This window comes from Ambystoma mexicanum, chromosome 3p (assembly GCF_040938575.1).
Source record: "Ambystoma mexicanum isolate Mex_15411 chromosome 3p, UKY_AmexF1_1, whole genome shotgun sequence".
Lineage (NCBI taxonomy): Eukaryota > Metazoa > Chordata > Amphibia > Caudata > Ambystomatidae > Ambystoma > Ambystoma mexicanum.
This window is the reverse complement of record NC_090925.1, coordinates 20,005,005-20,020,481: the sequence shown is the minus strand read 5'-3', so window position 1 is coordinate 20,020,481 and position 15,477 is coordinate 20,005,005. Positions and strand designations below refer to the sequence as shown.

Genomic DNA, 15,477 nt, shown 5'->3' with positions numbered 1-15,477 from the left:
TATACTGGAGAATGTGTGGGAGGGGGGAGGATGGTATTGGTAATGTCAATAATGCCTGCTCTATATACTGCAGAATGTGTGGGAGGGGGAGGATGGTATTGGTAATGTCAATAATGCCTGCTCTATATACTGGAGAATGTGTAGGTGGGGAAGGCTGGTATTGGTAATGTCAATAATGCCTGCTCTATATACTGGAGAATTTGTGGGAGGGGGGAGGATGGTATTGTGGGAGGGGGAGGATGGTATTGGTAATGTCAATAATGTCTGCTCTATATACTGCAGAATGTTTGGGAGGAGCATGGTATTGGTAATGTCAATAATGTCTGCTCTATATACTGGAGAATGTGTGGGAGGGGGTGGATGGTATAGAGATGACTTGTTCTGGAAGTTGGAGCCACTGCATTGAGAGCTTTGACCATTGTAGCATGGGCCAGAAAAGTAAACTGGCACACAGGTCAAAGTTGCCAATCCTCCAGTGATGTACAGTTCTGTCAATGGGCACGGCACGCAACAGGTTAAAATAATTTGCTACCAGTGGCTGGATTCAAATAATACAAGTACCATTTGCATCAGTCAAATGAACGCCGACATCTTGCAACATAAAACGCTTCACTGAGCAATAGCCTTTTATCTGCGGTAAACAACGCAATCCTTCGTCTCTGAACAGAGGATCTTACGAACCAGCACAAGAGACAGAATTGGAGAATTTCCCGAGGCCACGATGCTGTCATTTATTGAAATAACCGAGATAGTTCTGAACGGGTTGCTCTGCGTGATGGGAGTGATGGCAAACGCCTTCATTGTCACAGTCAATTTCATGACCTGGATGAAGAGAGCCAATGAGTTCAACGTCAGCAACGTCCTCATCTCCAGCCTGGCAGTCGCCAACACCTGTCTGCAGTGTGTATATTTAGCCGGGACTCTCTTATTTGTTTTATGGGGAGACACTTTTATTCAGGACAGAGTCTTCAAAACATATATGACTTTAGAGTCTTTCTTGGTTGCCTCCAGCCTCTGGTTTTCCACCTGGCTCTCTGTCTACTACTGCATGAAGATTGTGAACTGCACACACCCATCTTACGTCTGGATTAAAGCCAGATTCCCAGGGATCGTGCCCTGGCTACTCACGGGCTCTGTGCTGGTCTCCTTGGCAAGCAGCATGCCAGTAGGATGTGACATCCATCTCGAATCTACTTCCAAAGCACCGTCCAATCATTCACAGGAGATGTCCTCTAATGTCTCGGCTGATGGACCCATAACCACGCTGGTGTTTGGAAGTGGCTGCTCCACCACCTTTGCCATACAGGAGGGCCTTTCTTTTCCAGCTTTCCTACTACTCTCCTCCTCCGCTGGGGCGATCATGACCTCTCTGTATAGGCACATGCGACGCATGGCACAGAATGCAGACAGCTTTCGGAGTCCGGATCTTACGGCTCATGTGGGTGCTCTCAAGACCGTGGCCATGCTCCTGGTCCTCAATGTCTCCTCTTATGTGACGACCTCCATTGTATATTTACTGGATCCCCACCTTCACAGTGTAGGGATTTTAATCTGCGATCTGGTGATCTTTGCCTTCCCTGCCATGTGTGCCATCATTCTCATCCTTGGAAACTCCATGCTGAAGGCAATGCTGGCCAAGAGCTTTGATCATGTCAAGTGCTGTCTGGGAGAAGGTCGCTAGAGCACATGCCTGGTCCAGGTGTCTGGTAACATTACAGCCACACTAGCATTGGGAGAGTTCATCAGTAAAATGTGACTGTAGTAAAATAGATGAATTTAAAGCTTGTCCTGCTAGAGAAATGCACAGCTTGAGACAAGTCGCTGTCTAGAACATCTGATGCAGCTTAAAATCAGAAGAATCGTGTATGTCATCCTTGCAAGTAAATTAAATGCGTGTGGAGAGATACATTTGGCACATGTTATATGTCTAGCTAGGACCAAAGTGTGTTGTGGTGTGAGTGACTCCGTGGCCTCAGCCTCAGTCGTGGTTTAGGCATATTCTTTGTGGCGAGTGATTGTAATATTGACATCACAAAACGAAATATTGAAAATAAGAAAATAGGTTTTTTTCTTGCTGTTTCACAGAATCTTCAAGTGATGCATCGCATGGATCTCCATTTAATTGAAAGTGCCCTCTCGACATTCCCTTAGCCCAATCATAACCACTGGCACGGCTCTGGGCACCTCTCCAGACCATAATTGCTCATCCTACCAAGCAATTACAGAAGGGGAAGTACCATATGCAAATCAGGCATGGTCCACCCCCAAACGGGCCGTCCAGCCCAACCCGCTAGTTTACATCCCCCTCCCCCACTGCCCAAAGCCGGTGTTCTGTGCCTGCTGCTGCTGCTTGGGTAAATTAGGACCCCTGCTGGCTCTTATACGCTCCCATCGTGGCAATTTTTGAACTTATGGAATTAATTTCCAGACTCTTTGGTGCTTGGGAGCCCCATTCACGCCATTTCTCTGGTTCCTTGCCCCACCTCCTTTCCTGCTCAATACCCTTCTGATTGGGCCGCTGAGGCCAACAAGGATTTCTATGAGGGACTAGAAGACCTCTCTTCCACTGCTCAAAGCTGCTTTTCTGTGTCTCTTTCTGCTTGGGTAAGGAGGACCCCTGCTGGCTCTTATCTGCTTCCATTGTGGACATTTTGGAATTTATTTATTTCAATTCCATGCTCTCTGGCCCTTGTGAGCCTCAGCCACGATATTTCTCTGTCTCCGTGCACCCCTGCCTCCATGTCTGCCCACCACCCTTCGATTGGACTGCTGAGGCCAACAAGAAAGTCCACAAGAGGCTAGACCCCTCTCCTATCGCCAAAAGCCGCTTTTTTGTGCCTCCTGCTGCGTGGCTAAGTTAGGACCTCTACTGGCCCTTAGCCGCTCCCATCACTGCAATTTTTGAACATATTTAATTAATTTCTGCACTCTCCATGAGAGCCCCATCCATGCCGTTTCCCTGTGGCCCGCCTTCTCCCCGCCCACGACCCTCCAATTGGGCCGCTGGTCCCTTTCTTAAGTCAACCTCCCGGGGCAGCCCATGCCCGGGCAGCCCTTGGCTAAGGGCCACAGGCACAGCGCAGCTCCTAAACAAGCAGCCCTACTCTGTGTTCACCTCGGAAGCCTGTCACAGTCAACCAGCAGATATTGATAAGGTAAGTGTCTTCTGAGCAGGGAGTACAGCCATTGCTGTATGCCAGTAAAGCCCCACCACGCTTACCACCCACTATACCATTGCACGCCTGTGTTAATCAGCCTATCTCACATTTATTTGGGATACATTTTGCTCTCTGCCATTACTTTTCTGTTCCAATGCTAGGTGTTTTTTCCACTACTGCTGTGTTCCAATTTGAAGTGTTCTTCCAACTACTGCTGTGTTTCAAATCTAGGTGTTTTACCACTACTGCTGTGTTCCAATATTAGGTGGTTTGCCCACTACTGCTGTTTTTCAAATTTAGGTGTTTTTCTCATTACTGCTGTGTTCCAAATCTAGGTGTTTTTTCACTGCTTCTGCATTTCAATTCCAGGTGTTTTCTCATTACTGCTATGTCTGTAATCTAAGTACTCTTCCCTTTACTACTGTTGTCAAGTGGGGTGGCCTAGTAGCCTCTTGTCCTAATGCCCCTCCACCCTCCACTCACCAAAGCCAGACTCCAGTCACCCACCATAACAGCCAATACACACTCGAGCTAGGCACACAATAAACCTAGACCACCACTCCCCTCACACAATTCACACACCCTAAAATCACACTCTCCCAGAGTCACACTCCTGTACCCAACCACACACCACATGTCCTCCAACTCACAGACATGAGGAGCTCTCTGGCATTCCAAAAAACATCCCAGTCACATCCCTAACATAACCCTTGACCCCTCATTCAGGAACCCTCCCTGATACTTCCCATACCCTTTTCCACTAAAATCCTTCAATCCCAATTCTACCCATAGATTGACCCCCGCCACCTCCTCACACCCTCCAACTCTCAGACCAGAGGAGCTCTCTGGCCCAAAAATTGGAACACTACCCTAAATAAATGATATTAGTAACAACACATACAGTCGTTGGGGCCCTCAAAAGGAGAGACACCACATACAGGTAATGGGAGAGACCCTAATTTGCAAAGTGCATACAAAGGAGACAGAAGGATAGAGGTGAATTCTCTCTACCGTTGCCTGTATACCCTCTAAGTGCTAGGAGGCACTGGTGTGCCGCTTATCTAAAAGGTAGCAGACCACGGAAAGGAAATATCTACCCATTTCTAGTTGGTACTTGCCTATAACTGTAATTAGGGAGTAGCGCGAAAATCTCCTGAAGCCCAATAGAAGTCAGGCACAGTGCATGCACAATGCAGGGTTTGAAGTGACTCAGCAGTAAAACAAGGCAGGCAGCTTGAGCACACAACAATACAGTCTACCTATGGTAAATAACAAGTTTTAATGACTTGTAGAACTGAGTCGTTGTGTGGGGATATTAATAAAACATAAAAGGTTATATGTATAGTAAAACCGGGTTGTCTTTTGACCCAAACTGTACATGTGAACCTATGGATATAGGAGGGGGGTTGTTGGTTGCTTGCACCCTCCTTGTGAGTACTGCTATACAGCCCGTGAAGTGAATCAATGGCCCTGTAGAAGACCTAAGTGAATTAGAATAAACAATGGCAAATATTGCCTGTTTATAAAATACGATTCATAAGCATGAGCACACCATGTGTTCTGCAGTTGTAGTAGGTATCTAATAAATAGGCAATATTTGGCATTTATTCTAATTCAATTAGGTTCAGTAACAGCTGATGTGACCCTGGTATTGTTTTGTTCCTCGACGCAAATTCCGGTACAGGAAAATATCTCCACGCCTCGTCCGAGGTCTGACTTTTTTAAGTCAATGTCCTCTATTTTTGGAGAGGAAAGTGCCTCTGAGGGCGATATTTCTCTGTTAGGAGTCAAATATGGCTCTAGAGAAGGGCCTGAGGAACTCATTGGCCCTGAGTCAAGGTTGAAAGACCCCTGGGACGCCCCCCACTCTGCCTCTGGCCTTGATACATCACCAGAGTTGGAGTTTGAGAAACCAGAACCTTCAGAACACGCAGATTCAGGGTACTGGCACCTTATGAACAGGGTGACTGAATACATGGGTTGGAGTAGAACCTCACTAACCTTCGAGCAGGTCAGCAAAAAGAACCAGTTCTACCCTACCATAGGGTCCTACAAAGGAAGGTAGAGGCTAACTCGGAGACTCCTGAGTCTGGTTCAGCTGTTAACAGGAGCTTTAACAGAAAGTATAGACCATCATCCAGCGACCCTGATTATCTCAGGAAACATCCTACCCCTGAGAGGTTGGTGATCCAGAATGCAACAGCTTCCAGACAGTCAGCCTATCCATCTATTCCCTTAGATAGAGAGGCTAAGAAGGAGGACGCATGGGCTCGCAAGGTGCTTACCTCCGGCAGTATGGCTATAAAGTCCACAAATGTCACCTGTACCCTGGCCAGGTTTAGCCATACCCTGTAGAACTGCATTCAAGGGGTGGATTTTATAGGCTTTCTGAATATAGTTATGGATGGCAAGGAGGCGATGGGAGAGTGTCTCCAATCAGGACTGGATACTGCTGACAGCATCAGCAGATCCATGGCTGCAAGCACCACACTGCGCAGGTTTGCGTGGTTGAGAAAGTTGGGGTTTGCACCGGATGAGCAGGCAAGGCTTCTCAACATGTCTTTCGATGGCTCGAGGCTTTTCGGGAGCAAGGCGGACAAAAGCCTGGAGAAGCTGCAGACCTCCAGGGGGGTGGCTAAGTCTCTTAGCGCCTCCATTCGGCAACATCAGCAACCTTATTCGGGCTCATCTTCCTGGAGAGGTTGTTTTTTTTGTTACTACTCCTCATTTGGTAGAGGAAAAGGACAGGCTGTACCGAAAGGACAAAGGAAATTCCCTTGTGGTGGACGAGGAAGGGGTGCTAAATCACCCTCAGCAGTGGCATCTGTGTCCTCAGCTGCTGCTGCAGCCGCCTCGAAACCACTCTGAGGCCTTAGCCCACAAGACCCTGGTGGGAGGCAGAATCTCTCAGCATCGGAACAAATGGCGGGGTATTACTTCAGATGCTTGGGCACTGGAAACAGTAGCTCAAGGTTACTGCCTTCCCTTCCTAAAAACCCTCAGGACCATCCACTGGGAACCAATTGTGTCAAAATTCCAGATCCGCTCCTTGTGCACGAAATCTTATCCCTGCTAGAGAAAGGTGCAATAGAACATGTACCTCTAGCGGAGAGGAACAAGGGTTGGTACCCCCTTTACTTTCTCATCCCCAAGAAGGACGGAGGACTGAGACCCATCTTGGACTTGAGATACTTGAACAAGTTCCTCAGGAAGGACAAGTTCAAGATGGTGACCCGTTCTCAGATCCTTCAAGCTCTCCAACTCGAAGTCTGGTTGGTATCATTGGACCTTCAGGATGTTTACTTTCATGTGCCAATGTATCTCAAGCACAGAAAGTACCTGAGGTTTGCTGGTTGCGGCTCTCAGTATCAGTTTTGAGTTCTGCAATTCAGCTTGACCACGGTCCCAAGGGGTTTCACCAACTTGATGGCGGTAGTGGCAGCGCATCTCAGGATAGGGGGGATAGGGGGGATCCATGTCTACGCCTACCTGGACGATTGGTTAATCAGGGCTCGTTCACCCGAATAGGCCCAGGAACATCTGAGGATCACCTGCTACTTCCTTCACAAACTGGGCTTCTCCCTCAATTACAAGAAGTCCCATATGATACCATCTCAAAAGCTCCAGTTCATGGGGCGGTCTTGCTTACTTCCTCAGGGAAAGACTCGCTTCCCGAGGTGAGGGCTCAGCACACACTGCAGATGGTAACAAAATTCCAAAATGCTCAGCATCTACCGGCCTATGATTTTCTGAGGTTGCTCGGCCTCATGGCATCCTGCATTTATCTGGTACTAGAGACCAGATTGAGAATGAGATCCCTTCAATGGGCCCTTATGACTCAGTGGTCCCATTTTTCAGCGAATATGCCAGATCTTCTGCAAGTTCCGAGCAGAGTCTCTCAGGACCTTCTGTGGTGGGCTTGCAACGACAATATCCTCAAAGGAGAATCTTTTTTGCAACCATGGCGGAGATAACAGTAGTGACGGTCGCCTCACTCAGGGGGTGACGAGCCCACACCAACGATCTGACAATCAGCAGTCGTTGGTCTCCATTGGAGTCTAATCTACACATCAACCTTTTGCAGCTGACTGCAATCAGACTAGCGCTGAAGGCCTTCCTGCCCTCTGTAAGGGGAAAGAATGTCCTGATAATGAAGGACAACATAGTAACCATGTAATACCTCAACAGGAGAGGAGGCGTAGGGTCACTACCACTGTGCAGAGAGGCAATGCAGCTCTGGTTCAGGGCAATACAAGAAGGAATCTCTGTGGGCAGTTCACCTAGCCGGAGAGCAGAACACAACGGCAGATGCTCTGAGTAGGCAGAGCACAGTCTCCCACGAGTGGGAACTAGCTCAGAAAGTCCTTCAAGAGATCTTCACCCTTTGTGGAACCCTTCAAGTGGATCTGTTCACGATCGAGTTAAATCAGAAGTGCGAATAGTATTGCTCTAGAGGAGCTAGGGGACGCATTCGTAGTGGACTGGGATTTTCCACTCCTGTACGTGTTTCCTCCAGTCGCCGTGATTCCTCATGTGATCAGGAGGTTGAAAAAGTTTGGGAAACCCATGATCCTAATTGCCCCGGATTGGGCCATTAGAATGTGGTACCTGGACCTTCTAGAAATGTCCATCTGCCCTCCAATATGTCTTCCACAAAGAGAGGATCTTTTCTTGCAAGAGGAAGGTTGGGTTCTCCATCCAGAGGTCAAAGCTCTCAGCCTTCACGCATGGTTTCTGAGAGGCTGCGATATAAGGATTGGGACTTTCCGGGCGACGTCATGGAGATTTTGCTTTCGGCCAGAAGACCAGCAATAAAATCTGTGTACCGGTGTCGTTGGAATAGGTTCAGTAACTGGTGCAAAGACAAGAGTGTCGACCCTTTTCAATGTGGCACTCCTATGGTGCTTTCTTTTCTGTTGCATCTAGCCAATCTGGGGCTCCAGATTGGCACAATGGAAGGATCCTTGGCAAGCACTCCACTGAGGATGTTTCATACTTCAAGATTCCATTAGTCAGTTACATTCCTGCCCATTAAGGCTCTTGACATTGAAAACTGCTCTTCTTGTGGCACTAACATCAGCCCGCAGGGTAAGCGAGTTGCAGGCTCTTTCCTGCAAGCCTCCTTATACTATTTTTCATAACAACAAGGTCGTTTTTAAAGTTAAACCATCTTTCTTGCTGAAAGTAGTTTCTGACTTTCACCTGTCGCAAAAAAGAATACTTCCAACTTTCTACCCACCCCTCATTTGGGCAAAGAGGAGGAGAAGTTGCACAAACTGGACCCAAAATGGGTTCTTAGTTTTTATATAGCGAGAATAGCAAAATTACGGCAGGATGACCAACTCTTTGTGGGTTATAATGGTCCTAAATTGGGATAAGGGGTGACTAAGCAGACTACATCCCGCTGGATAACTATTGCTATTGTGAAGTGTTACAGGCTAGCGGGGAAGGAACCGCCGGAAGGGCTAAGAGCTCATTCCACAAGGGGTATGTCTACTTCTGCGGCTCTTCAGAGGGCAGGCCCCGTAACTGACATCTGCTCAGCTGCAACTTGGACCTGAATTCATACTTTTGTTAAGCATTACTGCTTAGATTCCTCATCTTCCCAAGAAGGCCGATTTGCAAAAGCAGTACGTCATTCCATCCATGATAAAGCTAAATAGTACTCCCGCCTCCTAGTTTCATACTGCTTTGGGAGTCGATCATAGATGAGGAATATGTGAGAGGACAAGTTACTTACCAACTGGTAATGATCTTTCGACTGGATGTTCCTCCCATGTATTCCTCATCGCCTCACCCAACATACCCCGCTGCACAATTTGCGTGATTTACACTTTGCATTTGCAAAGAGCTTACAGTCTGGAGCACGCCTGCATGGTTCCTCGTATTATATATTGAAAAAACAGAACTGAAGCCAACGGGCGTGGCACAAGCTATTTCTACTGCGAGTGACGTCGACCCGCCACAGCGGCCTTCAAGGGACATCGACGCCACAACCTTGTGCACAGGGCCCTCTCCCAAAAGAATGCTCTAAAGCAGCGAAGCTGGCGAGATACAACTATCTAATTGGGTGTCAGTCAGACCCACCTACTTGCACCTAGGTCTGGGCTCACGTGTTGCTAAGTGAACCAAATGTTCCAGACATGGCACAAGCATGGCAACTAATTGTAGAGGTCCATATAACAAAGGACCTTATAGTTTGAAGACCAATTAGAAACCGTGTACTTAATGGTTTTGAAGATGACATATTTTAGAGGTAGGCATTTATTGTATACCTGACAGTGGGCAGCCAATCACAATCCTAGTTCCTGTATAATATTATTTAGATGTTCCCCTTAACCCTCAGTAGGTTTTTCATTATTTGCCATGTGCTATGACGTCACATCTGACATATCTTTAGTATAAAGTCTATGTTGTGTGAAAAGATTGCTGAGAGAAATCGAGCGTACGTCCATTGATGTTCGTTGTAACTCACTGTTTTAGATAATTATCAATAAAACAGTACTTTGTCATCTTTCTGAGTTGGTTCAGTTATTTTGACTCAGAGTTATTCTGTGAACCCATCCAATGTATGCACATTCCTAAAGGGCCATAAGCTAACCATCCCGCCCTCCAAATCCACACCCAGATACCCCATCCCTCCCTCTGGATCCACACCCATATGCCCCATCCCTCCCTCCAGATCTGCATCCAGATGCCCCATCCCTCCCTCCAGATCTGCATCCAGATGCCCCATCCCTCCCACCAGATCTGCATCCAGATGCCCATACCTACGTCCAGACCCAGGTGCTCCCATCCCACCCCTCAGATCCACACCTAAATACCCCATCCCTCCCTCCAGATCCACACCCAGATGCCCCATCCCTCCTTCCAGATCCACACCCAGATGCCACATCCCTCCCTCCAGATTCATACCCAGATGCCCCATCCCTCCCTCCAGATCCACACCCAGATGCCCCATCCCTCCCTCCAGATCCACACCCAGATGCCACATACCTCCCTCCAGATCCACATCCAGATACCCCATCCTTCTACAGATCCACACCCAGATGTCCCATCCCTGCCTCCAGATCCACACCCAGATGCCCCATCCCTACCTCCATATCCACACCCAGATGCCCCATCCCTCCCTCCAGATCCACACCCAGATGCCCCCTCCCTCCAGATCCACATCCAGATGCCCCAATGCGCTGTCCAGATCCACAGCCAGATGCATCCTCCTCCCTCCAGGTCCACACCCAAATATCCCATCCCTCACTCCAGAGCCTCAACCTGATGCCCCATCCCTCCCACCAGATCCACACCTCGGTGCACACATTCCTCCTGCCAGATCAACATCTGATGCCTCCAGATCCACACCCAAATATCCCATCCCCCCTCCAGATCCACACCCAAATATCCCATCCCTTACTTCAGATCCTCACCCAAATGCCTCGTCCCTCCTTCTAGTTCCACACACAGTAGGCACTTCCCTTCCTCCAGATCTGCCCCCAGGTGCCCCATCCCTCCCACCAGAACCACACAGAAATATCCCATCCCTCCCTACCGATCCACACCCAAATATCCCATCCATCCCTGCAGATCCACACCCAAATATGCCATCCCTCCCTCCAGATCCACACCCAAATATCCCATCCCTCCCTCCAGATCCACAGCCAAATATCCCATCCCTCCCTACCGATCCACACACAGAAGGCACTTCCCTCCCTCCAGATCTGCACCCAGGTGCCCCATCCCTCCCACCAGACCTGCACCAAAATATCCCATCCCTCCGTCTAGATTCACACCCTGGTGCACACATTCCTCTTCCAGGTCAACATCTGGTGCCCATCCCTAGCTCCAAATCCACACCCAGATGCCCCACCCCTCCCTCCATATCCACACACTGGTCCCTCCAGCCCTGCCTCCAGAGCCACACCCAGATAACTCATCCCTCCCTTGAGATCCACACTGAGATGCCTCATCCCTCCCTCCAGATCCAAACCCAAATATCCCATCCCTCCCTCCAGATCCATACCCAAATATCCCATCCCTCCCTCCAGATCCACACCCAAATATACAATCCCTTACTCCAGATCCTCACACAAATGCCCCATGCCCCATCCAGATCCACACACAAATATCCCATTCCTTACTTCATATCCTCACTCAAATGCCCCATCCCTCCCTCCAGATCCACACCCAAAAAACCCTTCCCTCACCCCAGATCTGCACCCTGGTGCCTCATCCCTCCCTCCAGATCCACACCAAGATGCCCCATCCCTCTCTCAAGACACACACACAGAGGCCCCACCCCTCCCTTTAAATCCACACCGAGATGCCCCATCCCTCACCACAGAGCCTCAACCAGATGCCTCATCCCTCCCACGAGATCCGCACCCAGTTGCCCCATCACTCCCTCTAGATCCACACCCTGGTGCACACATTCCTCCTTCCAGATCAACATCTGATTCCCCGTCCCTCCCTCCAGATCCAGACTCAAATATCCCATCCCTCCCTCCAGATCCACACCCAAATATCCCATCCCTCCCTCCAGATCCACACCCAAATATCCCATACCTTACTTCAGATCCTCACCCAAATGTCTCATCCCTCCCTCTAGATCCACACTCAGTAGGCCCTCCCCTCCCTCCAGATCTGCCCCCAGGTGCCCTCACCCCTCCCACCAGATCCACACCGAAATATCCCGTCCCTCCCTACCGATCCACACCCAAATATCCCATCCCTCCCGCCAGATCCACACCCAACTATCCCATCCCTCCCTCCAGATCCACGCCCAAATATCCTATCCCTCCCTCCAGATCACACACAAATATCCCACCCCTCCCTCCAGATCCACACCCAAATATCCCATCCCTCCCACCAGATCCACACCCAAATAGCTCATCCCTCCCTACCGGTCCACACACAGAAGGCCCCTCCCTCCAGATCTGCACCCAGGTGCCCCATCCCTCCCTCCATCTCCACACCCAGATTCGACATCCCTCCAGATCCACATGTTGATGCCCCATCCCTCCCTCCAGATCCACATCCAGATGCCCTATCCCTCCCTCAGATCCACATCCAAATGCCCCATCCCTCCCTCCAGATCCACACCCAGATGCCACATCCCTCCGTCCAGATCCACACTCAAAAATCCCATCCCTCCCTCCAGATCCACACCCAAATATCCCATCCCTCACTCCAGATCCTCACCCAAATATCTCATCCATCCCTCCAGATCCACACCCAAATATCTCATCCCTTACTTCAGATCCTCACTCAAATGCCCCATCCCTCTCTTCAGACCCACACCCAATAGGCCCTTCCCTCCCTCCACATCTGAACCCAAGTGCCCTCATTTCTCCCTCCAGATCAACACCCAAATATCCCATCCCTCCATCCAGACCCACACCCAAATATCCCATCCCTCCCTCCAGATCCACACCCAAATATCTCATCCCTTACTTCAGATCCTCACACAAATTCCCCATCTCTCCCTCCAGATCCACACCCAGTAGGCCCTTCCCTCCATCCAGATCTGCACCCAGGTGCCCTCATCCCTCCCTACCAATCCACACAAACATATCCCATCCCTCCCTCCAGGTCCACACCCAAATAGCCCATCCCTCCCTCCAGTTCCACAACCAAATATCCCATCCCTCCCTCTAGATTCACACCCAAATATCCCATCCCTCCATCCAGACCCACACCCAAATCTCCCATCCCACCCTCCAGATCCACACCCAAATATCCTATCCCTCCTTCCAGATCCACCACCCAAATATCCCACCCCTCCCTCCAGATCCACACCCAAATGTCCCATCCCTCCCTCCAGATCCACCCCCAAATATCCCATCCCTCCCTACCGATCCACACACAGAAGGCCCTTCCCTCCCTCCAGATCTGCACACAGGTGCCCCATCCCTCCCATCACATATGCACCCAAATATCCCATCCCTCCCTCTAGATTCACACCCTGGTGCACACATTCCTTTCCAGATCAACATCTGATGCCCCTTCCTCCCTCCATATCCACACACTGGTGCCTCCATCCCTGCCTCCAGAGCCACACCCAGATAACTCATCCCTCCTTTGAGATCCACACTGAGATGATTCATCCCTCCCTCTAGATCCAAACCCAAATATCTCATCCCTCACTCCAGATCCACAACCAAATATCCCATCCCTCCCTCCAGACCCACACCCAAATATACAATCCCTTACTCCAGATCCTCACACAACTGCCCCATACTTCCCTCCAGATCCACACCCAAATATCCCATTCTTACTTCAGATCCTCACTCAAATGCCCCATCCCTCCCTCCAGATCCACACCCAATAGGCCCTTCACTCCCTCCAGATCTGCACCAAGGTGCCCTCATTTCTCCCTCCAGATCCACACCCAAATATCCCATCCCTCCCTCCAGATCTACACCCAAATATCCCATCTCTCCCTCCAGAACCACACCCAAATAACTCATCCCTTACTTCAGATCCTCACCCAAATTCCCCATCCCTCCCTCCAGATCCACACCCAGTATTCCCTTCCCTCCATCCAGATCTGCACCCAGGTGCCTTCATCCCTCCCTCCAGATCCACACTGAAATGTCCTATCCCTCCCTCCAGTTCCACACCCAAATATCATATCCCCATCCAGATCCACACCCAAATATCCCATCACTTACTTCAGATCCTTCATGCCCCATCCCTCCCTCCACATCCACACCCAGTATGCCCTTCCCTCCCTCCAGATCTGCACCCAGGCGCCCTCATCCCTTACTCCAGATCCACACCCAAATATCCCACCCTTCCTCCAGATCCACACCCAGGTCCCTTCATCTCTCCCTCCAGATCCACACCCAAATGTCCGACCCATCCCTCGAGATCCACACCCAGATGGCCACCCCTCCCTCTCTCCAGATTTGCACCCAAGTGCCCCATCCCCATGATGTGCCGAACGTCTGTGAATTCTCGCCAACCTTTTCTGTTCTCTTGCAACATTATGTGTTTTACTGACCTCCGCAACTGTATTCGCTCTCCCCTCTGCTTCTCTGCTCTTTTCACTGTTTTATTATGTGTTCTCGTCTCCTCTCCCTTCCCCCTCTCTCCCTCTCCTGCCCCCTCCCTTACATTTTTTCTCTGCACTTGTTCTATCGCAATTGTCCCTGGACCAAGTATGATGGATAAGATTGTTTGTCTCCCCCCCATACTTGCTTCCCCCGCCCGGGCCTAGTTCGATGATCGCTTGTTTTGTTCGTCTCCCTCATCTCTTGTGATTCTCTGGCTCTGACGGAGATGTCGTCAGGCCTAGTGCGGTACTCGTGTGTCTGTTCCCGTTTCTTTCCTTGTCTGTGTCTTTGCACCTGCACTGTCTGGGATGTCGCTAGGCCAAGTGCAATGGTTAATCTTTGCATACCTGTTGATCATAGCCTGTTGGAATGTTTTCTTGTTTTCCCTTGTTCCCTCCCTTGTCGTGGGGCACTTTGAAATGCATTGTGCGTTGGTGCTGTATAAATAAACTATCATATAATATCACTATGCTTACTCTCTACTCTGCACCATCACACAATCAAGGGCAGCTACACCCCTCGATCAATTATGCCTCGCTGCTCACATCCGAACATTACCCCATGACCACCTCATCATTCTAATAAAACGCAGCTATATCCCACGACAAACCAGCCTAGCTGTACACATAAGCGTCCCACAGGCCTGAAGCAGCCATAACACAGTCTTGGTGACCACCCGACCGATATCAATACCACCACACCTAATGCTAGCATTCAGCTGCCATCAGGCAATTACATCAGCTGCACACTTAATTGGTTAACTGGTGCACCCACGCACCCTTCAACACCCTACTCTTTCAACTAACCTGGACTACGGTCCCAGAGGGCGTTCAACCTACTAGCGCTTTGAGGTCATACCAATGATATATAGAGCGCTATATGGATGCCAAATAACATAATGTAACATAAAATATCCACATCCAATGCCCTCATCCCTCCCTCCCTCCAGATCCACACCAAGGTGTCCCCATCCCTCCCTCCCTCCGGATCCGCACCCAAATATCCCATCCCTCCCTGCAGATTCACACCCAAATATCCCATCCCTCCCTCCAGATCTGCACCCAAATACCCCATCCCTCCCTCCAGATCCACACCCAAATATCCCACCCCTCCCTCCAGATCAACACCCAGATGCCCCATCCCTCCCTCCAGATCCACACCCAAATATCCCATCCCTCCCTCCAGATCCACACCCAAATATCCCATCCCTCCCTCCAGATCCACACCCAAAATTCCCATCCCTCCCTCTAGATCCACACCCAAATGCC

General features: G+C 49.9%; 1 protein-coding gene across 1 annotated transcript; it reads left to right on the top strand.

Moving 5' to 3' along the window:
• Window positions 1–721: 721 nt before the first annotated feature.
• On the top strand, window positions 722–1,681 carry LOC138579669 (taste receptor type 2 member 40-like). The gene has a single exon (XM_069649908.1). The coding sequence runs from the start codon at window positions 722–724 to the stop codon at window positions 1,679–1,681; it is 960 nt and encodes a 319-aa protein (XP_069506009.1).
• The last annotated feature ends 13,796 nt before the right edge of the window (window positions 1,682–15,477 follow it).

Coding starts and splice junctions, on each gene's coding strand:
- LOC138579669 (XM_069649908.1), top strand. CDS start 722: ATGCTGTCATTTATTGAAATAACCGAGATAGTTCTGAACGGGTTGCTC.